This window comes from Neofelis nebulosa, chromosome 4 (genome assembly GCF_028018385.1).
Source record: "Neofelis nebulosa isolate mNeoNeb1 chromosome 4, mNeoNeb1.pri, whole genome shotgun sequence".
NCBI lineage: Eukaryota > Metazoa > Chordata > Mammalia > Carnivora > Felidae > Neofelis > Neofelis nebulosa.
Window position 1 is genome coordinate 154,339,757 of NC_080785.1, and position 26,194 is coordinate 154,365,950.

Here is a 26,194-nt window from a genome sequence, read left to right on the forward strand (position 1 = left end):
ACTGCAAGTTCTCAAAAGCCACACGGTGACTGCGCTGCTTTCAAGGTGCCACACCGATGACTCGGGGACACACCGAGCCTGCGGGGACTGAGAGGCTTAGCCCAGGGCGGGTGGCATCGCGGCGCGAGGAGACGCAAACCTCAGCGCGCGCCGCGAGCCGGGAGTCCTAGTCCACGCCCCTCTGCCGTGGGGTCCGACGGGACTTGTAGGCGTTGGCCTGCGGAGCGTGCCGGGAGTTGTAGTCCGCGCCCGCCTGCGGCGGCTCTGCGTATCATGGCGGGCTGCGCCGCGCTACCGCACTCTTCCGCTGGGCCCCAGAAAGTTTCGCTTCTGCCAAACAGTGGACCCACGAGCGCGTAAGTGCCGCGGGGGGCCGGCCGGACCTCGGGGGCGCCTGGGCCGCCGTCGGCCTCGGAGCGGAGAACTTCCCTCCCGACGCGGCTTGTCACCTGTTGCCCTCACCGTCCCCGCCCATCCCAGGTCTCCCCCTGACCCGGTCCGAGCCCTTGCCCTTGGCCAGAGGGCCGGGGAGGCACCTCTCGTTCCGCTGCTGAAACTGACCCTGGAACCCTGGCTGCCTCTGGTGGTCAGTTGGAAAGACAGATCCCCAAACACCGGTTCCAGGACTCCCGAAAAGGAGCCCACCATATAGGAGTCTCAGAACAGCCCTTGGATCATTTAGGCACAGGAGGACAGGTCGTGGAGTTTCTGCCAGGATTGTCCGAGAGGCCACTGACTATAAGAAGCGAAGTTCCGGGCTCAGCCTGGTGGGGATAGCCCAGACCTTGTTTCTCCCTCCCTCCCGAAAGGGGACAGTTTGTTCATCCCGGGCCATCTTCGGGCCACGGCCCGTTCTCTTTACCTTGTGTTCAGGTGCAGGGGCTCAAAATAGTCGTCCCCCCCCCGTGATCTTTCCTGAAACACCTCTGGATTTGGGATTGTCTGTGGTGTAGCTGCTTGGGACTTGCGCTAAAGAGTCCATGCTGTTCGGAACCTCGGCTGGGGGATGTTCTAGGGGGAGGCCTGGATTTTATTTTTGTGTAAGGAAAGCGTGTGTGTGTGTGGTTGACACATTAACCACACGGCTCCCTGTTCTGTGCACATGTATCTTCTGATGCCCCTTGTCACTCTTCACAACTCCCACTGGCTGCCCCCTCCAGAAAAAAAAAAAGCATTTACTGAAGCTGCTTGTGTGGGCCACAGCCTCTGCTCCTCTGCTTGTCTTTACCACGGCAGTTTCCTTTCGCACAGAGAAGTGGGTCAGGGGCTCTTTGAGGGCAGAGGATCAGGCTGTAATCAGCTCACTGCCCTCCTGCCCCTGCAAGCCTTGTGGTCTCCGTAGCAAGCTTTACTCCCCTGCCATCTGCCTAATGCGGCTTCCCCTGCGTGTTGGTGCTAATAAAGAGCGGTCTCACTGAGGTTTTCTGCTTTCAGTGGCTCCCACCTTCCACAGTGTGACCATATCAAGTGGGCTCCACTGGACTTTCCCTTCTGTGACAGCTGCTATTCATAAATTACTGAATTCCCTGTGCCAGTTGTGGGCCATTGTTCTTATCACCCTGGAAGCCAAAGTTAATTGTCTCAGTGATGGGAGTCGGCCTTCTTTGATTAAAGGGATCTGAGAAGCCCCTTTGCTTTAGGAAACAGGTTTTCTGCTTCTCTTACAAGTGTTCATCTCTGGGTTGTGCTTCCTTTCGTTTTTAAGTTGTTTTTGGTATTTTATTAGGAAAATAGTGACGCATAATCATTGAAAGGATTGTATAGTGAACATTGGCTCGCCTGTTAGAATCTACCAATAGTAACCAATGGTAAACCAATAGTTTACTTCAGTTATTTTTGTAGTTGTTTTAGTGTCAGTCCTCTGGCTGTTCCTTGGATGGTCTTTGCTCCGTGTGGCTGGTTTTGGTGCAAAAGCAGGAGATCAAGAGCCACACTTTAAACCACACTAGTCCTTTGGGGGCAGGAAGACACTTCCCGCCCCCCAGATGTTTGTGATGAGAGAAACTACCCAAAAGAGACAAGATCAGAACATCTGGTGACTTTGACCTGTGCTGGTCACCGAGGCTGGGGGCTGCTGCCTCCAGAACGCATAGTAGGCACTCAAGAAATGGCAGTCCCTCCCTTCCCTGGAGGGGAGAGGTTTGGCTGATGGGTATCCTGTGTTTTCTGGTGATTCCAAGGACAACTTGGGTGACTCCAGACTGGAATGTCCTTAAACACGAGGCAGAGGAAACCTGTTGTCTAGCTGTGGTCTCATGGTGAAAATCACTGATAGGAGCTCAGTGTCTGGGGCCACATTCCCTGGAGCAGCCTCAGAACACACAGCAGGTGAGGGTCAAAAACTGGTGCCTCGTGACCAGCCAGAGGCCTCCCGTGAGCAGAGATGAGGGGGGTCCAGCTGGTCAGCATCTGCTCACCTGGGCCTCAAAGTCATTGTGTTGCTCCAGAGATAAGCAAGACTCTCTATTTGTGATCTCATTGTCAGTTTGGGGATTTTTGCTTGTTTTTGTTTTTAAAGCTCTTGATTGGTATAAGGGCCTCTGAGCAACGAAATGGATCAGTAGTGTGGGTACTGAAATGTTTCCTTGGGTCTATATTATCCTCTTGCTGCTTGTAGACGTATTGTTTGTCACCGTAACGTCCCTGTAATAAGAGCTTCAGCCTCAGACCACGTGGGCTCATGGCTTTTATGAGATGAGGGTGACTGAGCCGAGCTCCGTGGGGCAGGGGGGCATTTCCCCCTTTTCCACGTTGCAGCCGGTCAGCCTGATGGTTTTCGTGACCACCAATGGTCTTCCACATTCACAAAGGCCTTTGTGTGGCATTTGAAAGACACCGAGCGCCTGTTTCTAGTTTGGCCAGATCCTGTTTCCAGGGATGAGGACATGTACATCAGTGTGGTTCTGAGGGGATCTGCGGTCTGGTTATAGTACGTCACCCTGCGGCTGTTCTGGGGCCCACGGGCAGGTCTGGCTAACCACCTCAGGAGCCTGGGGTACTGCATCCTTGACCTGGGGCAGAAAACCGAGCCTGTGGGATCCAGAAGAAAAACCTGAGCTGAAAAAGCAACCCAAGCAAGCTGTTGGTCTGCAGGGGGATAGGCCAGGAGGAGAATCCCTGTAGGAGGACCGGGGTGGGCTGGACAGCTGAACCAGATGTGGTGGTTTCACGAGGAGCCAGAAGGAATTTCCTCAAGCTGAACCTGCAGCCCCTTGGGCTTCTTCCAGGGCCGTCTGCAACCTTGGTCAAGAGCAGGGAGGGGGCACTTGGAAGCCTCAACCAAAGTTAGCCACTGGGAACGTCTGCTCTTCTCCTCCCCTCCCTCCTCCTTGAGGAAGGTAAAGGGTAACCTCCCCACACTGCACACGGGGAAAAAAGCCCAAACAAACAAACAAAAAAACCAGGAAAAAGTAAAAAACCACAAACGCCACACACAAGGTAGGAAAAGGTCAAATAACTTCCCCAGGACAGACAGATTTGCTAAAATTGCCTGAAAAGAGTTTGGTGAGCTAAACATAGCACAGTATCACCAACTGGGGAATGATCTTTATCGCATAATCCGTTGCACGTTAGGGAATGGAAATCTCACATTGACTAGTCCGATTCCAGAATCTGAATAGGGTCCAAATTGGCAAGCCTCCATTACAACTGGTAAAAGAGAAGACGGTTTTCTTGCCCAGCGCCAAGCCCCAGCCTCAGAGCCATCCTGGGTCTTGCTTGCCCTTCCTGTCTGCCAGCATAGCCCCACCCCCGAGCCCATGTGCACCCGGGATGTTCCACTTTTCATCCAAACACGGCTGTGCTCAGACCCATCCATACTTCCCCTCTACCCTGGGAGTGTTCTGGTTGACGGTTCCAGATCAAAGTCCCAGGGATGCAGAGAGGAGAGGGCCTTGTGTGGGCTGGGTGAGTCGGGGAGGTGGCTGTAACGGCTGTGGCTATCCTTGACCAGATAGAGTGAAGGAGGCTTCTGGATAAGGCTGCCTCAGGCCAGAGCTGTGGGGCACACTTTCTCCCATGGACACGCTTAATCCAGCCAGTCCCTAAATTACATTATTCCCTTTCTTCTTGGGATAGTAATGCTGTAATATTTCCACAGTAATGACGGTATAATGTCTATAATTACAAAGTACAAAAGTAATTTATGTCCAGTAAAGGAAACTTGAGAAATCAGAGAAATCGAATGTTTTGAAAATTTACCCACGTTTTCCCGCCATGGAAGGATAATTCTCATCATTTACATGTTGGTGCCTTTCTATGCCTAAAGTTTTTAGTTAGATCTGCGGAGTAAGAGACTACGGGTCCGGTTTTGTCTAACTGGTTCATTCATTCCCCAAGTAAGGTATTGAGGGCTCTCTAGGGGTCAGGACTGCACTCTGTGCTGGGGAGATGGTGAGTAGCAGTGGAGCTTACGGACTCATGGAGAAAACAGATTAAACGAGAAATGACCGTACGGGCGAATGGCCACAAACGTGGAAGAAAGGCAGTGGTGGCTTAGGATCCCGAGCAGCGTAGAACCTGGGGTCCCACGTGTTCTGTTCATCGAAGAGCTTCTCAGGCCTCCAGTGACCTCTTTTTGGTCTATAAGCTTAGGAGGAGCTTTGCCCCTCTGGACGGGGGTTCCTTGAAGGCCAGTGCCCACTGGCCTTGTTCATGGCTGCGGCCCCTGCTCCTGGGTCAGGCCCGCCTCTTACCAGTGGTGCCCAACAAACCGCCCGGCAGGCGGTTTGTTAACACGTACGGGTTACAGTTGGCTTCTTCAAGCCTGTGTTTTTTGGCTACAGCATATTCTGGCAGAGATTCCGTTCATAATTCGTCATTGGCTGTGCTCGCCCCCTTGATACTCTGGTCAGGATTGTCCCCGCCCTGAGCATAGGATCTTGGAGCTCTGTGACGTTCTCCATGTGCACGGGGTTAGTGCTGTTCGGGGGCAGGAATACATAGATGCCCCAGATGGTGTCTCATGTTCGTGCAGCTGTTCCAGAGGCTGCCCAGAGCTTCCCACGTGCCGTCACCACCTCCCGGGCATTTCCTCTGGGCTCTCCGGTGACAAGGCCTCCGCCCTGCCGCCCCAGGTATGGGGGTGCGGCTCCTGCCAGAGCGGCCTGCCTTCCACCTTCCTGAAAGAGATGGTTCGGTTTCCCCAGGCCCAGACCTCACACCCACGGGTCTCTCCGTCCTGCCTTCCTGGGCCAGTGGACGGGAACGGGGGGGCCAGTTTTGTGTGTGTCCCGGAGGCGGTGACCAAGAAACCCAGGATGGTTGCCGTTGGTGGGAGCGCGAGGGCCAAGAGAAAGTTCAAACAGTGATGGGCAACTCTCAAGCCCCCCTTCCCTTTAAGAAAGAAGAGTGTAAGCGAGAAGGAGTGTTTGGGGAAGGTGACCCAGGCCTGCAGTTGGTCAACACTTCAATTAGGTCCGAGGGGTTGGGCCGCCTCGTGAGGCTTTGTTCACGAGTGCTGTGACGTCTGCCCCCGAGCCGGCCTGTGACAAGCTTCTGAGCATCGTCCTCGGCACCCTCTCGAAGCTCTGCTGAGGGCAGCCTGCTCCCCGACCCTTTTGTGTGGAGCCAGCAGGACCGCCGGGCCTTCGGAGCCCCAGGTACCGGCCAAGTGCCCCCCTTTCCAGGGGTGGCCACTACATGGATGCTGGTGGCTGTGCTCAACCAGACCGAGGCGATGGACTCTTCCAGAAAGGCTTTCTGCTTTCGGCCCATCTGAACCGTCCTTGCCAACGTGCTTTCCTGGTCGGGGTGGAATTCACAACTGGCATGCTCCACCTCATCTGGGAGTGGGGGCCCCTATCTGGGTCCCTTCTCAGCTAGCAGGTGAGGAGCAAGCATAGAACGTTCTGAAGACCAGGCAGGGTTGTCTTCCACGCCCCAAGCCTGCTCCCCCTCGGATCCTTCTTTCCTAATGTGACTAGTCAGTTTGCTGTAATTGCTCCTGCCAGAGCCAGTTTCTGGGCAACGTTAAGAGTATTAGTCATTTGCACCATAGCGTAAATAAGTTTATGTGAGCCGTTTGGTGTCTTTCTTTCTTAATCTGGGACTAGACTTCTGTCTCTATTGTTACGGCATCTGGGCAGACATAGGAGGAGTTTGGAGGTCGGGGAAGAGTTTTACCTCTAATATAATACCTAAGCCATGACTAGGAACTCAGGCAGTAGTCCCAGGTGCATTTAGTCCCTTTTTCCACTTTACCAGGATATTGGATGCTTGCAGACATGCTGGATAAGCGTAAACATAATTTTGAGCTGTTGGCACGAGATTTCAATGTCCCCCCAAATTTTATAAAGTGAATTTCTCTGCCATTTGAAAGAGCTTGCCAGAGACAAGCGAGGGAGGTTTTTACAAGCCATGCAGCAAGGGCCCTGGGTTCATGGAGGCATGGGATACGCTCTTTGGGGCCCTCGCGAGGCGTGGGAGTCCTGGAGTCGTTCCCCTGGAGCTGAAGCAGCCGAGGCCGAGGCGGTGCAGACCGAAGCTCTCCGTGTCTCCTGAGTTAGGAGAGCAGCTGGCTGATGGCCTGGCAGGATCCTGCTGCTTCAGGCCATCTCTGCGATACCACAAGAAACAGATAGTCTGTGGTTGTCCCAGGTTCCAGGCACACAGCTTCTGGAACCCTAGGAATTTCCTGAGCGATGGGAGTGTCTTTTTGTTCTGTGTGCCTCTTTTCAGCCACGCCTGAGTTTATGCTAGTAGGGTGGCCCTCCTCAGCCCCTGGGATGGCTTCAGGGTGGGGGCTGGTTGCCTGAAGAGGCAACCATGTGATTAGAGGGTTGGAACTTTCAGCCCCACCCCAGACCTCAGGGGAGTGGGCTGAAGAAGGAGTTAATCACCCAAGTCTGCAGAATGAGGCCTCCATGAAACCCCAAAGTGAGGGGGTCCTGCGAGGTGCTGCTGGGTGGGGAGCCCTGAGTGCATAGAAGCTTGGCAAACCTCAAACCAGCCCCCCGCCCCCCAACTCTGCGCCTCTCGTCTCTTCCGCCTGGCTGTTCCCAGATTGTATCTTTTAGATAAACCAGTCATCTTAATGTTTTTCCAAATCTTGAGAGCTGTTCTAGCAAATTATGGAAGCTAAGGAGGGGATCGTGGGAATCCCCAATTTAGAGCCGGTTGGTCAGAATTACGGGTAGCAGCCTGAGACTTGGGACCAGCGTCTGACAGCCAGGGCCGTCCTGTGGACAGAGCCCTTGACCTGTGGGGTCTGCACTGACTCCAGGTCATCAGTGTCAGAACTGAACCGAACTGGAGAACCCCCAGTCGGTGTCAGAACTGGTTATTGGTGTGGAAAAAAAGCCACATGACTGTGGTGTGGAGAGAGTGCCGCATTCTGTGTCTTCCGGTGGTTAATAATGACCTCAGACCAGGGAAGAGGGAGGGCAGACTGCTAAGAGCCGTCACCCCAAAGTTCAGGAAAAGAACATTCCTATAGGAACCATGATCTTCCAAGGAAGCTCTGATTAACTGCCTGAAACCCTGTGAGGTGGGGGCACCTGGGTGGCTCAGTCGGTTGAACGTCTGACTTCAGCTCAGGTGGTGATCTCATGGTTCGTGGGTTCGAGCCCCAGGTCGGGCTCTGTGCTGACAGCTCGGAGCCTGGAGTCTGCTTCGGATTCTGTGTGTCCCTCTCTCTCTGCCCTTCCCCCTCTGGTACGGTGTCTCTCTCTGTCTCAAAAATAAATAAATGTTAAGAAAAACAAAAGAAACCCCTGTGAGGCGGGACCCCCATCCGCGGTGGGGAAGCCCACCGCGACCTGCAGGTCCAGCAGCCGGTTCTCTTGGGGCACATTACCTGGGTGGTGACTCAGGCTTTCCGGAAAAGCAGCTTGTGTAATCAGCAGCTGGGCACAGCTCACCCCGTGACCCGGGAACTTGGCATCAGCTGAGCGAGCTCCGAGGGTCAGGCGGAGGCGGCCTCGCCCGGCCGTGCGGACACAGGGCCGTCTCCCCAGAGTCCCCGCACGTCTCGAAGGAGCACGTTTCTGTCGAGGCTCATGACGCCAGGCCTCAGAGACGGCTGGTCCCCAGTGTCCGGGTGTCTACCCGGTCGGAGCCTGCATTAAACCCCGAAGCGAGGGGGTCCTGCGAGGTGCTGCTGGGTGGGAAGCCCTGAGGGCGTAGAAGCTTTGCAAACCTCGAACCAGCCCACCACTCCCCCCCCCCCCCCCCCGCCCCAACTCTGCGCCTCTTGTCTCTTCCGCCTGGCTGTTCCCAGATTGAATCTTTTAAGATAACCAGTCATCTTAATGTTTTTCCAAATCTTGAGAGCTGTTCTAGCAAATTATGGAGCCTAACTCAGAATCTGCCCTCTTCCACGAGTCGGGTCTCAGCCTGGTCTGAAGCGTGCACACAGGCCCAGGGCCTTTGAGGACTTGGGTGTCTGTCATCTTCCTCTGAGCGTCTTTCTCCCAGGAACGACAAGGCTGTCCATTGACAACAGCCAAATGAGAGGAATTTCGGGAGAGAAGCAGCCTCCATGCTCGCTGTCCCCCTTCCCCCTCCCCCCCCCCCCCCATCCCGGTGCCCTTTCCTCCTTGGGTCTCTTCAAAAGACTTCATCCTCATTTTTCAGGCCTGGCACACCTCGGTTGCCCCCGCCTCTCACCCTCTCCCTCCCCCAAGTGGAATTAATTTTCCCTTCCTGAGGCCCCACGGCATCTTCCTAAATTCGTCACAGTGCAGCCTTTTTTGTTGAGATACAATCTGCAGTCTGTGAGTTTTGACAAACGTATGTTTGTCAGATACGTACGGTCATGTAACCACCACCACGGGCAAGACACGGAACAGGACTGCCGCCCCCCCCCCCCCCAATTTCTGCCGACTCTTGTAGTCATGCCCCCCCTTCACCGCCACCCCCTCCCGCCCAGGCCCTGGCAGCCACCGCTGTGACTTCTCCCCCACGTTTTGCCTTTGCGAGAATATCATGCAAATGGAATCATAAAGGACGTAGCCTTTTCCGTCTGGCTGTTTTCGCTCAGCAGGAAGCATCTGTTGTACATGTCCATGGCCCAACCCTTTCATTGCTGAGTACCCGTCGCTTTTTATTCCCATCTCTGCATGGAGCTCTTCTGCTGTGTCCAGATAGCGGGATATTTTTCTGTCTGTCTGCTTGGTGCACAGCCGAGCTCCACCAGGGTTAGACCGTGCCTCGCGTGCGTCCGTGTCCCTAGCCTGCGCATGGAAGGAACTTGACACAGCATGGTGTCGGGGCAGCTGTGCATCGACAGTGCGGACCCCGGACTCTCTCTACCTCTCCGGGAGGGGCAGCGTGCCCACTGAGGCATCGGAGCCCCTGCAGAAGCCCGGCTGAGCCTGGGTTCTGGCTCTCCTCAGGGCCCTGGCTGGCCCCTGCTCAGGCTCTGTGCTCAGCAGGTGGCCCGGAGAGCCGCCTAGGGATGGGCAGGCTGCCTTCTCGAAACCCACTCCCACCCTCGGTGTAGTGTCTGTGGCGGACAGGGGGGTATCTAATACCTCTTAAGGGGCTTTGGAGGGCTCTCTGTGGACCCCCTGCCTCTCTTGGGCTCCATGTCAGGAATCACTGGGAGTGTGGTTTTGGTGTGTGCCTGTCTCATTCCTCCGAGGCCAGAGAAGCCCTCTTTGGGCCTTGTTTGCACTGAGTCCCAGCTGTGCCAGCTTGTTAGTTAAAAATAGGCCAAGGCATATCCGCCCTGTGACAGGCCCTTCTTGCTTCCGGCTCACGCTGGAATGCTTATGTAAATATTTGGAGGAACTTGAAACCTGGGACTGTTTCTATTCCAGAGTCATATTGCCTGGACTCTTGGAGCGGGAAGGGGACTAGGGCTGGGGGAAAGGGAGGGCCAGCACGTGTGAGAAACACTCAGGGTGGCGGCACGTTATTTGGGAGACGCTGGAGTTCAGGGCGGTTCCTAGAAGCCCGCGGAAGGGGTTGGCCATTTGCAGTAGGGACGATGCTGAGCTGAAGATCCACAGGCTTTGAATCAGACTGACCAGGGCCCAGACCACGATTCGCTCCTTATTGGCCCACGGCCTTAGGCGAGTTATGTGGCTTCTCCAGCTGGTGTTCTCTACCCCACTAAGGCGGTTGTGGGATGAAAATGATCACGCGTGTAAAGCCCCTATCAGGACCCAGCGCGTAGCACACAGTAGGCCCTCACTCAGTGGTGGCTGCTCTGGCTTCCTCTAGTCTCGCCACCTGCTTTTGCCAACAAGCATGACACAACCTGGTGTTGGACGTCTACGAACTGGAGATGCCCAATTCTTTTTTTTTTTAATTGTTTTTAATGTTTGTTTATTTTTGAGAGAGAGAGAGAGAGAGAGAGAGTGGGCGCGTGCATGTGTGAGCAAGCTGGGGAGGAGCAGAGAGAGAGGGAGACACGGAATCCGAAGCAGGCTCCAGGCTCGGAGCCGTCAGCCCAGAACCCAACGCGGGACTCAAACTCACAAACCCCGAGATCATGACCTGAGCCGAAGTCGTATGCTTAACTGACTGAGCCACTCAGGTGCCCCTAGAGACGTCCATTTCTGACGTTCCTTCTATAGAAGGGACACTGGAGTGTCCCCGTGCATACCCACACTTGTCTCCAGTGCCACTCGTGTGTCCTCACCTCTGCTGGTCTTCAGCCACTACCGTGTCCTTAAATCACTTTAGCAGCTGCCCGAGCAGGGCTGGTAACTCAGGACTCACCAGCTGCAAGAGGACTGTAACCAAGCTTAAAATAGAGCCGTGTCCCTTGACTGGACCGAGGGTTGCCCGGGCCCCCGATGCAGGCCAGGCGGCGTCTACACAGCCAGGCCGAGCTGGGTTCTGGGCAGCTGGAGCTGCTGAGCCCCCACGAGTGAGCAGCTTCCCCCACAAGGCAAGCCTGACTTTCTTTGGTCCCGAAGCCCCAGGGCTCCTCAGCCTCTCGCCTCCGCCGCCACTGGCCAGACGCCAGACGTTACTAACTGTTGGTCAGAGGAAGCCAGCCTGGGGAGGACAGGGGGCCGGGCGTGGGGGAGACAGGGGTCTGGTGGTGGCCGTCACCATCAGCTTAGCAGGCTGTCTGAATGTGGGTTGGGCTGGGTCTGGCCTCCCCAGGGTGACGGGAGCCCCTGGGAGGCGTTTCTCAAGGTGGAAGGAGGGTGAGGCAGTCGTGCCTAAGAGCGGAGAAGAGGAGAGACGCTCAGTGAATCATGCTGTTTGGTTGAACCTATCGCCTTTTAAGCCCCAACCCAGGTCATTGTGTCTGAATAGAAGTGTGTCAGAAGCCAGCCAGGGAATGCCCACCGGGCAAGGCCCACACAGAAAGGTCAAGCCCTTTCCGCTGAGGGAAGACACCCAGATGGGGCGACTTTGGGCCCTGGGGCATGCCCCTCTCGTCCTGTCTTCATGTTGTGTCTGTCACTGAGCCCTCCACGGCCTCCCTCTCCCTCTCCAGGTGTCACCATGGAGTCTGACCTCTGCTGAGCGGACCCAGGCGGGAGGCGCACAGCCGAGAGAGGCGGCCCGCAGCCAGTGGCCATGGCCTCCCCCATCGCAGAGAGCCAGCTGCAGAGAATCATCCGCGATTTGCAAGGTGCCGTTGGGGAGGGGACACGCCAGGCTTGGCTGTGGGGGAGCTGGGCCGTGCTCCTGCCGCCCTCTCATCCTCGTCACACGGGGTGTAACTGGAGCCCTCGGGACACGTCGCATGGAGGTGTTTGGGGCTTGGGTGTCCGCCCTGTGTCAGGCGGGGGCGGCTGGCCTGGGCCTCCTCTCAGGGCCCTGGGAAGCCAGTTTGTCAACAAAATCCAATACCGTTTTCTTTCTTCTTCTTTTTTAAAAAAAAAAAATTTTTTTTTTTTTATGTTTGTTTATTTCTGAGACAGAGACAGAGCATGAGCAGGGGAGGGGCGGAGAGAAAAGGAGACACAGAATCGGAAGCCGGCTCCAGGCTCTGAGCTGTCAGCACAGAGCCCGACGCAGGGCTTCAACCCACAAACCGTGAGATCGTGACCTGAGCCGTAGTCGGTCGCTCAACCGACCGAGCCACCCAGGTGCCCCAAGCCAATACCCTTTCCTGGGCCTGGGGTCTGCTTTCAGTTCGTGCAAGCCCCCTGTTTGGTCTGGCGGAATCTCGGGCTTCCGGGCCGCGATGGAGTTGGCCCATTTGGGGAGGCCGCGTTCTCCCTGCCTCAGCAGGATGGCCAGACACCCGTCTCTCTTGTTTTGTTGTCCTACCCAGTCCTGGCGGGCAGACAGCCTGTCTCCTGTGACGCACTGCAGTTCTGGGCCCGCCGCCTCCCGGACGCCCCTGAGCTCAGCGCAGGGACGAGACTCGCAGCTCCCGTGTCCCTGGAGAAGGGCCGGGGACGGTGCACGCGGAGTGAGGCAGGCTCGGGGGAGGAGCCAACCGCTTTCTCTCCCGGCTGCAGAGTCTAGGGACCGAGCTCACCCTTTTAGGTGACGTGCCGAGGGTCAGGAGTTGGGCAAGCTTCCCGCCCGCCTGAGCTCACCGGGGCTGGTCCGAACGGGTCTTCGGAGCTCCCGCGCGGTTGCTACAGACGGTCTGAAGCTGACCGCTTCTAACATGTCACAGAGATGACGGCGACGCCGTCCTGAGTCAGGTTCCTACCTGCGAGCACAGTGATGAGCAGCCGCGGTCTGTCACACCCAGGGCCGCTGGGCTAGTGGCGGCCGCAGCACGCTTCTCACCCTGCTGGTCAAAGGTCGGTGAGAGAAAAGTCGGTCAGGCTTGCCTCCCATTGGTGTAGCACTTCGGGCCTCGAATAAGCCGAGACTCACATGGCGTTCCACACGTGCCAGGCCTTACGTCAGTAGCCCGGTATGTCCTCACATTTGGTCTGTGAGGTAGGAACCATTATCCCCATTCTACAGATGCAGAGAGGGGCACAGAGAGGTTAAGTGACTTGCCTAGGGTCACACATCCAGTCGGGCAGAGCCTGGGTTTGCATACACACCAGGTGTCAGAGTGTACACTTAACCACACCAGCCTACTTCCAGCTAAAACGGTAGATGGTTTTTCTCCTTCAGCCTAAACACACACACATACACACACACGCGCAGAGAAAGCGAAATGACAGGCCCTGCAAATCTGAGTTCACCACTGGCCTTGAGAAGTTTCTCCACAAAGGAGGCCACCTTTTCTGCGTGTCAGTCTCTGGTTCTCCAGCATCACTTTGGGACCCAGGGGTCTTTATTGGGAGGGAAGAGAGGACCCCTGCTAGAGCCTCTGGTCCAGGGAGGGGGCCAGACATTGGCACTTGTTCACGTACCCTTTCCCACCCTTGTCCCGACTGTTCTGGTCATCTCTGGCATCCCAAGGCCATCTGACCCGCCCGCTGAGCACTTGGAAACACCACTTTCTCAAGACCCTTCCCTTGCATCTGTTGGTAACTGTCTTCATCGGCACAGGACAGATCTTCAGCATCTAGCATGGGAGTGGAACGTCCCCAGGCAAGGGGTCCTTGGGCAGTGCACAGCCTTCGTGCTTGCACAGGGCAGCCCACTCGTCCTCCTGGGGACAGCACTGACGAGGGCTTTGGGGTCAGCTCCTGGCTCTGCCTTTTAACCCTGGAAGATGTGGGATGAGTCCCGTCACCTTTCCGAGGTCCCGTTGCTTTCTTTGTGCGCGAGGTCAGCTCGACGGTAACACCCACTTCTCAAGATTGTTGGCAGACACAGATGTATAATTCACATAAAACTAAGATTATCCCTAAGTAATGCATTTGGATTATCAGAGATTAGAGAGGCAAACTTCATATTTCATACCCAAGCCTCCTTCTTTCAAAATTTCAGGAGTTCCCAGATAAGGTTGTAAGCATTAATCCAGGCTGAGTGGTGGAGGGGGGAAAGGCTTGTGCCTTCCCTGGTCCCCGGCCCTCTCCCGGCTCTCAAAGCCAGCCGCGGCCAACACTTCTAGAGGGTGCCACTGGACGGCAGTCACTTGTGACAATTAGTCCCAAGAGCCTGTCTTTGCCCTTTGCTGACCTCTGCCTGAGGGGTCGGTAGCAATTGCATTTTAGCGGCTCGGGCTCAGTTTCAGTGCTGGGCAGGCCTGCTTTCCAGCCGTGGTGCCTGGGAGCTCCTGTTCCTTACGAAGAAGGAAGGTCACAGGGGAAGGTCGTTTTGTCCAGCGGGCCCCAGCCATCTAGCTGGGGGCACTTTGCCCAGTGTCTACACCAAACACAGCTTCTCACAGTCTCTCTGTCCCACAGCAGAGGCCGTAAATGAGAGTCAAGGTGGTTTTCCTTTCTTTGTGCACAAGGAGGTCAGTTCTCTCAGAGGTGGAGGGGCGAGCCCCGGAGTCAGAAAGCCCTTGAGAAGACCAGGGTGCTCATTCCAGCTCTGCTGTTCTTTGGCGAGTGCTCTGACTTCCCCAGGGGCTTCTTATCCACCAACAGGGATGATGATATCAGCCTTCATTGGTCTTTTTTTTTTTTTTTTTAATTTAAAAAAATGTTTGTTTATTTTGAGAGAGAGAGAGAGAGAGAGGGAAAGAACAGGAGTGGGGACGGACAGAGAGTGAGAGAGAAAGGGAATCCCGAGCAGGCTCCGTGCTGTCAGCACAGAGCCTGACGTGAGGCTCGATCTCACGGACCGTGAGATCATGACTGGAGCTGAAATCAAGAGTCAGATGCTTCACCGATGGAACCACCCAGGCGCCCCATCAGCCTTCATCATTCTTAAGTTTTTTTGTTTTTGTTTTTTCACATTTTAACAGTTTGGAAATTGGGATCACTTTAAGACCAGTTGCGTGTTGGATTTGTCAAAACAAAACAACCCTGCCCCTCAGTGCCGTATTCAGTGAGAAGGCCGGGCAAAGGTCTGGCCCCTGAGGGGCCCTCAGCTCCCAGAAGCAGGTGTCGTCGTCGTTCTTGGGATTGTTCTCTTATTTGCACGTTCTGGGGCTTCTTGAAGTCGGGACTTATCCTGTATGGAGCAGTAGGGTTCTGGGGAAGAACGACAAGGAACGTGGCCGGAATGAAGGGCAAAGCTTTCTGGAAGTCACCGGCAGGGGCCTGCTGAGTGACCCGTGCACATAGCAAACGTGTGTTGCATGCATATTACAGGCCTACGTGGTGGAGGCCTACAGGGATGGCCGAGAAGTGTGCCCCATCAGGGAGCTGTTCTAGAATACCTACCTGGGGGCTCTCAGGCCACCCGGACGCCTTCAGGCCCGGCATTACATCCGTCCAGCGTTTCATATCGCTTTTTGTTTCCAAGGCGCTCTGCCATCATCGACCACTTGCTTCTCGCGCGTCCTGGGGTTATTCTGTTTCTCCCTCCGAGGTCAGTTACGCGTTCCTGTTTGTTGTCTTAAAGATGCCGTGACAGAGCTAAGCAAAGAGTTTAAGGAAGCAGGGGAGCCCATCACGGATGACAGCACCAGCTTACACAAGTTTTCTTATAAACTCGAGTATCTCCTTCAAGTAAGTGACTCCCTTACCATGTTGATTTCTGCTCTGTTCTGTGTCTCTCTTGTGTGACTCATCAGCCTTCAGGATGTGGGTTAGACAGCTCTGTGGAGCCATCAAGCCCTGCTGGTTAGACTGAAAGTTCGTGCAGTCCCCGGCGAGAGCTTGAGCCTCCCAAGTGCAAGCCTCTGAAAAGTCAGAATGTTGCCCCTTCGGATGATTGTAGGAATCAAGAACATTCTTTAGAGATTTAGGTCATCTCAAGGCAGGTCCTGCGGTCACTGGATAGCAGGGATCTTCACTTTAGGGCAGTCACAGACCCCTTTGAGAGTCTAGTTAAAAGCTGTGGAATCTGTCCCCAGGCAGACGTGCGTTGCATGCACACCCAGTCACACGTTCTCCACACTGAAGATGATCCAGAAGCCCCCGTTTTAGATCCTTGTTGCTCAAAGTGTGGCCCACAGACCAGCAGCAGCAGCATCACCTGGGGGCAGGTTAGAAATGTATTCTCAGTTCCCGCCGACCTGCTGAATCGGGATCTCTGAGGTCAACCCAGGAAGTTTTTTTTGAAGTTGCTCACAGTGTGATGCTTCTGTCCGCTTGGTTCAAGAAACGCAGATCTACAGGGGCGCCTGGGTGGCTCAGTTGGTTAAGCGTCCAACTTTGGCCCAGGTTGAGATGTCAGAATTTGTGAGTTCAAGCCCTGCATCGGGCTCTGTGCTGACAGCTTGGAGCCTGGAGGCTGCTTCAGATTCTGTGTCTCCCCCTCTCTCTGCCCCTCCCCCCCCATGCGCTGTCTCTCAAAAATAAACAAAACATTAAAAGAAAAAAAAAAACACAACCACACAGATCTAGAGAACTCTGCAGATGTGGAAAACCACAGGCAATCACAGGAGGCAGGAAGGAAGTGGACCAAAATGTTAACAGAAGTTCTCCGAGGGACAGGGCATTGGGCATTATAGTTTTTCTTTTTCCTTTTTTTTAGTTTTATCCAGATTTTCTAACGATTTATCGGTCTTACTTCCATAACCAGAAAAACTACTACAAAATGCTATGTTATAGAAAGACGCACCTTTATCATTCCGAACACCCTAAGTTTGCAACGTCACATCCCACCAGAGCCTGTGTAAGGGATGAGAGCCTGCTGGGGCCTGGGGAGAGAGGCCCCAGCGTGCTAGAAGATTTTACCTTTCGCCTGCCTTTTCAACTGGTTCTGGTTCACGTTGGGAAATGATTTACGGACCTTCTTTGTTTTCAGTTAGGTTTTAGTTTTGGATTTGAAATGACCCAGAGCCAGCATCAATTTGAACTTAACTGCACGCATATTAAAACAGTGTTGGAACTTGAGTAACTGGGATGAGATGTCACCAACCCATTTCCCTGCGTTGAGACCAAGTTGACCCTCATGTGTTGCCCTGAAGACTTTCCACTTGTATTTCTTCATCCTGTGTTACTAAGCCCCCTTCGGTGGTCTTCCTCCCCACAAGGTGCACAGAGGGGTTACCTTTTTTGGGGGGGGGGGGGCTGTTATTCCTAAATCTCACCAGTTGTGTGAACTTGAGCCGGCCACCTAACCTCTCCTAGCCTCTGTTTCCTCATCCATAAATTGGGGATTAAAACACCCTCCTTTGCCAATGAAGGGCCTTGCCCAGCACCGGGTAACTAAGAAGGTTTTGCTGTTCTTTATCGTTTAAATGGTGGGATGAACAGCAGCGGGCGTGGCCCTCCTCTCTCTGTCCCTTCCTCTACGCAGTTCGATCAGAAGGAGAAGGCCACCCTTCTGGGCAACAGGAAGGACTACTGGGATTACTTCTGTGCCTGCCTGGCCAAGGTGAAAGGAGCCAATGACGGGATCCGATTCGTCAAGTCGATTCCGGAGGTAAGCGCGTGGCTGAGGATCCCACATCTCTCTCTGCCCCCGCCTGAAGCATCTCTCACCTGGACCCCCGCAGCAGACGGCCCCGTGAGGACGTGGGTGTGGGGGGTGGACGGCTGGTAAAGAAGTAAGGAAATTGGTGCCCGGGGGTGGCTCGGTCCTGACCCTGTTCCCTAGACCGCAAGTGGTCTGCCTGCTTGGAGGCTGTTTGCAGGACCATGAGGGAGGAGGGGTTGCACGCAGCACGGGACGCCTCCGCCTTTTAAAAAACATTAGTTCCTTAGATAAAATTCTTAGAGTTTACTAGGTGCTTTCCCTATAATTTGCCCAATAAACTTGTTTTTGTAATGAAGAGAGTGATGTGAGACCTCAGGAGACGTTTCTTAAAACGCTAGTTATGCTAAGCAGCTTCCCGCGTTCCGTTCTGAGCCCCCAGAGAGCAGAAAGCCAGGGCTTTGCTGTCTTAGAAAACTCTGGAATGGCACATTCTCCCTCTCTCTCTCTTCTCTCTCTCCCTCCCTCTCCCCGCTCTCTCCCTCCCTCCCTCCCTCCCTCTCGCCCCTCTCTCCCTCCCCCTCTCTCTCTTCTCTCTCTGCCTCCATCCCTCTCTCTTCTCTCTCTCCCCCCTTCTCTCTCTCCCCCTCTTCTCTCTCTCCCCCTCCCTCCCCTTCCTCCCTCCCTGCCACTCTCTCTTTCTCTCCCCTCTCTCTCTTTCCCCCTCTCTCCCCCCTCCCTCTCTCCTCCCTTTCTCTATTCCTCACTCTCTCTCCCCCCCACCTCCGTCCCCCTCTCTCTGCTGTCTCTCCCTCTCTCTCTGTCTTCAGCCTAGTCCCTCTGGGAGTGAAGAACTTTGCAGGTTCAGGAGCAACTAAACCCCTAGATGTGGGGCGGGAGGCCTAAAGGGTTTCTACCTTTCAGCTTCCTTTTCAGTGCCTCCTTAGTACAGTTCAAGTCCCGGTAAAGCCGGCAGCTGTGCCCCCTGGTGGCCCTCCCAGGGGCTCTGAGGTAGCCCTCAGAGGGTGCTCTGAGATCTCCTCCCGCCGCCTGCCAGCTGGAGCCCGAGGGGTTTCTTCTTACAGAGAATGACAGCATTAGATACATTAGATACGTTGACACTGAGGGTCGAGCGTTTTCCACCCTCTGACATCTGAGAAAAGGAGGAAAGACCTTGGCTGTCAGCCGTCTGTTCCTTGGATTTCCATAACGTCCGTGCAGCGCCACGGTCTTGAGCATTTTAATGCGTCACCCACCCAGAGAGGGGCTCATTGCCTTCTCTCCGAAAGTCTGGAAGAAGTTCTCAGTGTCGCTGTCCGGCCTTCCATTCCTCAGAGCACCGGAGGCCTTTGACTTTACGGCTTCAGACAGCTGAAGTCTGCAAATAAGTTTAGCTTAGTCCTCACGGCCCTGGGTTACAAAATGCTGAAATCTACCTCTTGCATAGCACACAGACCTTTAGATGATCCAAGGCCAGGGAAGCTGACTTCTCAAGCAAAAAAGCGTTCCCTGCTTGCACGGACATTGTCGGTTTCCTGGAGGCTGTGTAGACCGTGCTCCCCGCAGGCACCCTTGGTGGGGATTCCCGGGAATGGCACCAGGCCACAGGGCTGCCGGGTGTTCGGGTTAACCGTACCGATGGAGTGTTGCCCAAAGCCGACAAGCCAGAAGGTAAAAGTTAATGGGTAAGGAGCATAGCTGGGCCCACCTCAGGCCCCCTCAGGGTGGGAATCAGCCCTTTAGGCTAAACTCATCCAAGGCTGTAATCAGCCACTTCCAGGGTTCCGAATAAGCTCAACCTGGCCTACGCGTCTTTCCCCGAGACGGACAGGCTCCCTTCCGGGGTGCAGCGCGCCATTGGGGTGTCAGCACAGTGGCCTGGCAGGAAACCGAATCTGCTCTGGAGTCCCTTGCGGACTTCCTGCCCTCTCCAGCTGTGGTAGAGCTTCTCGATACAGTGCGGCGAAGTTTGGACTAGGTGCTAAGCATTTAAGGAGATAGGTAAGGAAAATGAACCCATGACCTCAGAACACTAAAAAATAAAAAAAGCTGTGCACTGTTTTCACTCGGAGTACAAAGGATGTTGCAAGATACCTCTTTAAATGAATCACTCCACATATATGTAACATATATAATCAATTTGGGGGGCGCCTGGGTGGCTCAGTCGGTTAAGCGTCCGACCTCGGCTCAGGTCATGATCTCACGGTTTGTGGGTTCGAGGCCCCCATCGGGCTCTGTGCTGACAGCTCGGAGCCTGGAGCCTGCTTCGGATTCTGTGTCTTCCCTCTCTCTCTGCTCCTCCCCCACTAGCGCGCGCTCTCTCTCTCTCTCTCTCTCTCTCTCTCTCTTAAAATAAGAGGCTCACAGCCTCTCCTGTTCTTGATGCTTCACACCTTTTTATTTTTTTTAAGGCTACTTCATATTGTGGTATCATTTTCTTGAGTCAGCAATCTAAAAACCCCCAGCTCTGAGCTGCAGGGGTGCTGCGTACCGGAATGTTTACCTCATCGATTCGAAAAGGCCGTACTTGAGGCTGTACCACAGATTTCCTGTCTCAAGCCCGTGCCACGATTGACGTCCTGATGGCGTGGGGTGTCAGGACCTTCTTTTGGTTGGAACGGGGCTGCCCCTGTCCCCCGCCACCAGGTTAAACATTTCTCACCTCTGACGGGATGAGGAGGGTATGGGGTCTTTACTTACCCCGCTCAGACCCCCGAGCCTGACAGGGCAGGGTACACATGGCAGCTTGAGGGGGCCCTGGATTCCTTCCCGCTCACGTGGAGCTGCTGGGGGCGAAACATCGAGAATGAATCCCGTTACGCAAACCGGCCGCCTGTGCCCACAACTGGCAGAGCCCTGCTTTGGCCGCCTCACAGCAGAGTCTCTGGCCGGCACACCCACCTCCCTCCCAATAAGCTTCCGGAAACCTCTCGAGAAGCCACGTTCGGGCACCGTGGGGTGAGGTTTCCAAGGCGGGCCCGCAGCTGGACCCTCCCGTGCTGTCCGTTTCAGACTTCCTGAAACGGAGCCACACGCGATGCTTTTCTTTGTTACCCCAGTGTGACCAGGCTGCCTCGAGAGAGCCCAGCTCTCTCTTACCCCCTGGGTACCTTCTGACCAAGTGCAGAGCTGGCCTATCTTAAATCCGACCGGGACGGCGTCAACACGTCCCGATTTTACTGATGGTTTCGTGAGAACACCGAGTGGGCCATCACACATCCATCCGAACTTATTATAAGTCCCCCCTACGCACCCCTGCCTTTCCCCTCCTCTCTCTTCCCCTCCCACGGGGGCTCCAGCCGGCCTCCTGGCCTCTTCCCCTGCACCTCAAAACTAAGCCGGACATGAGGCAAACCGAGATGGCCCCTTCCTCGAGCTCGCTTCATATTGGTGTGAGGGGCCCCTCCTCTACCTGCCACATTTTCTCCTAAGCGTCCCCAGTGAGCTCCCACGGTGTCCCATCTGACGCCAAACCCAGGGCTCCGGGTGGAGCCGGGGCGGGAGAATGACACATGCGTCCTGAAAGCGATGTCCCAGAGCCTCCCGTGAACGCGTCTTCCTTGCCGTGTTTCCCGGAGTCTGCGGGTCCTTCTCCCCTGAAGGACGCCAAGGGGTCTGGCTGCTTCAGGCCTCGCCCTCCGGGCGACTGGAGGTCAGGCTCCCGGCTCCTCATGGCCACGTGCTCTCCTCGTTTCCAGCTCCGGACATCTCTGGGAAGAGGAAGGGCGTTCGTTCGCTACTCCCTGGTGCACCAGCGGTTGGCAGATACCTTACAGCAGTGCTTCATGAACACCAAAGTGACCAGGTAAACGCACGGCCGCGCTGGGCTTCACGCCGCGAGCTGAGGTCCCCTCGTTCGGGACGGTGAGCGCACAGCAGACGCGCCTGCCGGGGTGGCCCCCCGGCCCTCCCACCCACGCGGTCCTCTCCCACCTGCCCGACAGCAGCACCGCCTGGTCTCAGGTGAGGACCTGAAGCCCCGAGAGGCCGAGGGCCTTTCTCCGGGCCCCACTGACGCTGAGTCCTGACGCAAGAGCTCGGATGCGGATCTCTGAGCTCGTAAGGCCGGGGAGTTTGCCCCCATGGCTGGCGTGTCCTGGGGCCTGACCCTGATGAATGGACGGGCCCCGCTGGCCACCCTGAACCACCGGGCCACAGCCTTGGCCTCTCGGCAGATTCAGCTATGGTATTTTTAACCCCACCGAGCCCGGGGCCTCGCCCGAGACCCCGAGTCGACACCTGCTGGCTGTGTCTAGGCTCTCTGGACGTTGAAGTAGGTGGCCAGGTCGAGAGCCCGGGTTGTCCAGGGGGTCGGTCTTTGTGGCGCTGGTGCTGAAGCCTGGGCCGCGGGGGAGGGAGGGAGGGGACTGAGTGTGTCACCGGCGTGTGGAAAGAGGAGCTACAGGTCCAGCACCTATCAGCAGAACCTGCCGATTTCCCAGCAGCCTTTCCCAGCCCCCCCTCCCCCCTCCCTAAGGAGGGTTCTTCCACTCAATCAAAGAAATCACTTGTGGATTAAAAAAAAAAAGGTTGGGGGAAAATACTGTGTTTCATTTGTCGTCTTTAAGATTGATTTGCATAAAGATGTATGTCTCATGCATGTGACGGGCTTTGTGAATTCAGGTGCGTTAAGAATCTTCTCATGTTTGGTTTGAAGATTATTTTGTTCCAGGTGTGTGGTAAGAACTGTCACAAGCAGCTTGGCTTCCAATGTGTCCCATTTCACAGGCGTCTTTGCACTCATCAGCGTGGCCTTTTTATTTATTTACTTTAAACTTTTTAGTGTGTGTTTATTTTTGAGAGGGATAGATTGAGAGCACAAGCAGGGGAGAGGCGGAGAGAAGGAAAGACAGAATCCCAAGCAGGCTCCGCACCGTCAGCGCACAGCCCGACGCGGGGTTCGAACTCACAAACCGCAAGATTGTGACCTGAGCCAAGATCAAGACTCGACCGCTTAGCCCGCTAAGCCACCCAGGCGGCCCTCAGTGTGGCCTTTTTAAATTTAAAAAAAAAAATTTTTTTTTTTAATGTTTACTTATTATTGAGAGAGAGAGAGAGACAGACAGACAGACAAAGTGTGAGCAGGGGAGGGGCAGAGGGAGAGGGAGACACAGAATCCGAAGCAGGCTCCAGGCTCCGAGCTGTCAGCACAGAGCCCAAGGTGGGGCTCGAACTCACAAGCTGTGAGATCATGACCCGAGCTGAAGTCAGATGCTTAATGGACTGAGCCACCCAGGAGCCCCACAGTGTGGCCTTTTTAAATTCTTCTTGCTCCATGTGAAGCAAAACAACCAGCACCTCCAAGTGCAGATGTTTTGTTTCTTGGCTTTAACATTGGCATCTGGACAGAAGTTAGCCGTGAGCTCACCGTTCTGTTGTTGATTTCTCTACAAGGAATAGAAGATGAGGTTACATTTCAAAAAAGAAGAGTTCTTTCCCCAATAGCTGTCCCTTTCCGGGCAAATAATTGAGATTTAAGTTTTCTCATATCCTTTTTGGGGAAATAGGATGTAAACAATAAGTGAATATGCATCTAGTTCATTCCAGCAATTTCCTCGAAGAGCAAGCTCATTCGAAAGAAAATCAAATTGGTGTGTGTGTCTGTCTGTCTGTCTGAATTTAACTCATTAGTCACCGGAGTTAGAATTTGTTAAGGCAGAGCCGTATCAGGTTCAGTCTTTCCTTACCCTTTATTGCTCTTGCGATCAGTCCCTATCTGTGCTTCCCTGCAGTGACTGGTATTATGCACGGAGCCCCTTTCTGAAACCGAAGCTGAGCTCCGACATCGTGGGCCAGCTCTACGAGCTGACTGACGTTCAGTTTGACCTGGCATCCAGGGGCTACGATTTGGACGCCGCCTGGCCGACGTTTGCCAGGTACTTTGACGAATCGCTTGGTTGAAAAGACAGGGAAAAGAGATGCTTGAAGTTCTCCAGATTGCCCCCAGTGTCCTGCCAGCAGTTGGGTCGCTCGGTAAATTACATAAATAAAGGTTTGGCAGCTCTCTTAGGCCCTCCTGATCGAATAGACGTTGTTGTGTCTGTGATTAACGATGATAACATCGGAAGGCTCCAACCTGAAACTCTCCCCATCAGCCAGGTGGCAAATGAGTCAGTGGAGACACATATGCAAAACCTGAGGTTTCTTCAGTGTGTTAAGGAACTCGGGGGCGGCCTGCGGGGAGCCGGTGGGTTTTTTCCTGGTTGTGTCCTTGCAGAGTTGCAGGCCGCAGGAGAGGGAGGTACAGCTCACCCATGCAGGGGTTGCTGGAAAAGCTACAGGATTTTCACTTCTTACCAGTGTGGCACTCCCGTGTGCCACTCCAGGAGGGAGATGGGAGGGGACAGGCTCAGACGACAGGGGGACCTGCCCAAGGTCAGGGCTGAGGTGCCAGACTCGAGCTCACCTCCAGTCCAGCATTCTTTGTTTTGCTTTCTGTTGATACAGATTTTTTCTTAATGTAAATTTTTATATTTTACATTAGGAGTATTTTCTATGTAGAGAAAAGTACTGGACGTGACGATGCCCATGGGCCAACCTCCGAGATCAAATAGCTAACCGTTTGCCGTATTTGCTGCACGTGTCCTTTTTAAAACTTTTTAATTTTCAAAATCAATTCATAATTACCAGCAGAGTTGCCCCCGAAATGCCACAGAGCGTTCATCTGGCTGTTACCTCGATTTCCCTAATTACCAGTGTTTTACTACAACTGTTTCTATCATTCTTTCTCTTTATCGGGACATGCTGGTGTATTTCCTAGGCCATTTGAGAGTAAGTTACAGAGTCGATTCCCCTCTCTCTATTCCTAGGTACTTCATGGTATATTTCCTAAAGTCAAGGGCACCCTCTTATGTATAACCTCAGGGTAGTTATTAAGATTGGGAAATGAATATTGATACAATGCTACTGATTTATAGGCCAGATTTTAGGAATTATCCCAATAATGTCTTTTATAAACCAAAAGCCAGCCCAGAAACACATGCTGCAATTAATGCCAGGTCTCTCTGATCTCTTTGAACTTGGAACAGTTTCCCTGTCTTTGTCTTTGATAGTGTAGACATTTTGGAAAAGCACAAGCCAATTATTTTGTAAAATGTTCCTTCGTTTGTGTTTGCCTAGGCTATTCCTCATTGTGAGGTTCAGGGTAAGTATTTCCAGAGGGAGTACCCCAGATGTTGTGTCCTCCTCAGCCTATCGTCTGGAGACACACGATGTTGATTTGTTTCATTACCAGGGTGGTTAACCGTGACTATTAAGTCATCTGGTGTTTCCAAGATCTCCCTAAAGTTACTGTATCTCCCTTTGTAATCAGTGTGTTTCTTTTTATTTTTTTTAATGTTTATTTATTTTTGAGAGAGACAGAGTGTGAGTGGGGGAAGGGGCAGAGAGAGAGAGAGGGTGACACAGAATCCCAAGCAGGCTTCAGGCTCTGAGCTGTCAGAACAGAGCCTGACAGGGGGCTCAAAATCTCGAACTGTGAGATCATGACCTGAGCCGAAGTCGGACACTTAACCGACTGAGCCACCCAGGCACCCCAAGTAATCGGTGTGTTTCTTAGGGGAAGATATTTTACGATGAGGTTGTTACCCCACTTTTTGTTTCTAAATCTGCCACCTGTTAGTTTCAGCATCCGTTGGTAATTCTTGCCTGAGTCCGTCATGATTTTTCTGACTCCATTCCTCCTTCTACATTAGTAGCTAGCACCCTATCGTAAGAAAGATCTTTTCCTTCTTCCTCATTCATGTATTGATTGATTGATAGCAGTGTTGACTCGTGGGTTATTTTATTCATTGGGTTATAGTCTGTCACTGTAATCTTTCATTTTGAAGCTTAAATCATTCCGTATTTGCCCAGTGGGAGCCCCATCAAGCTGGGATTTTGGGGGTTTGGGGTTGTTTTTGTTTTGGGGGGGTATTTTTTTTTTTTTTTGGTTGTTGTCATGTCTGATACTGTCTTTGTAGGAAATAAAATCTTCCAGCTCCAAATAAAGCCCCACCCACCGTCAGGCTTTTCTCTTCAATTCCTGCCTAGAAGTAATCACAGCCCTGTAGTCGATGCAGGTCATTCCCAAGTATTCTTGTGTTTCACTGTGTGTGTATCCGTAGATATCTTATATACGTATGGTTTTGTTTTGTATTTATTTTTAAATTTTGCACACACCGAACCGTGAGATAGCCGTCCGTTTGCAACTTGCTTTTGTTCATTTCACATGGTTTTAGACACACGGAGTTCTGTAGCTGTAGAGTGGGGTCAACAGGCCACAGCCCACACGGCTTCCCGCACTCATTTCCATGTTGTCCACGGCTGCTCTCCTGCAACAGTGGCAGAGTCGGGTTGTCGTGACGGAGGCCATAAGGCTTGCAAGTGTGAGATGCGTTCTCTCTGGTCCTTCACTAAAAAAGAGATCTCTGACCCATGGTATAGAGTATTCTCTTGTGCAACTAAACCAGTTTATTTATTTATTTCTTAAGTTTATTCTGAGAGGGAGAGCACGTGCACGAGCGGGGAAGGGGCAGAGAGAGAGGAGGGGGAGAATCCCAAGCAGGCTCTGCACTGTCAGCACAGAGCCCGACGCAGGGATTAAACCCACCAACCGTGAGATCATGACCCGAGCCGAGATCAAGAGTTGGACGCTTAACCGACCGCACCACCTGGGCGCCCCGCAACTAAACCAGTTTACCTGCTTCCCTAGGGATACAGACTTAGGCTAGTTGTACTTTTATGACCACTGCAAGGCTGCCTCCAAGCACCATGTCACCTTTATTTCTCAGATTGGTTGCCACTTTTCCCTCACGAGCAGACTATGACAGGAACAGAGATGTAAGGAAAATTTAAAGCAAAAATTGGGAAGTAATATGTCCGTTTCGTTCTTTTTGGGCAGCGGGTGGAGAGGCCTTACACTGAAACTCAGCAGTGGAGTGCATCCGCTGCAGACCCGCGTAAA

The 26,194-nt window shown here is 53.8% G+C and overlaps 1 protein-coding gene across 1 annotated transcript in view; it reads left to right on the forward strand.

Moving 5' to 3' along the window:
• Positions 1–225: 225 nt before the first annotated feature.
• Positions 226–26,194, forward strand: part of FYCO1 (FYVE and coiled-coil domain autophagy adaptor 1) — a 72,304-nt gene continuing 46,335 nt past the window's right edge. Inside the window, exons 1-6 of the mRNA XM_058727225.1 lie at positions 226–356; positions 11,402–11,539; positions 15,289–15,395; positions 17,134–17,259; positions 20,949–21,055; positions 22,983–23,126. Of these exons, the coding sequence (XP_058583208.1) occupies positions 11,485–11,539; positions 15,289–15,395; positions 17,134–17,259; positions 20,949–21,055; positions 22,983–23,126 (539 nt within the window). The 5' untranslated portion in view covers positions 226–356; positions 11,402–11,484. The remainder of the gene's footprint in view (positions 357–11,401; positions 11,540–15,288; positions 15,396–17,133; positions 17,260–20,948; positions 21,056–22,982; positions 23,127–26,194) is intronic.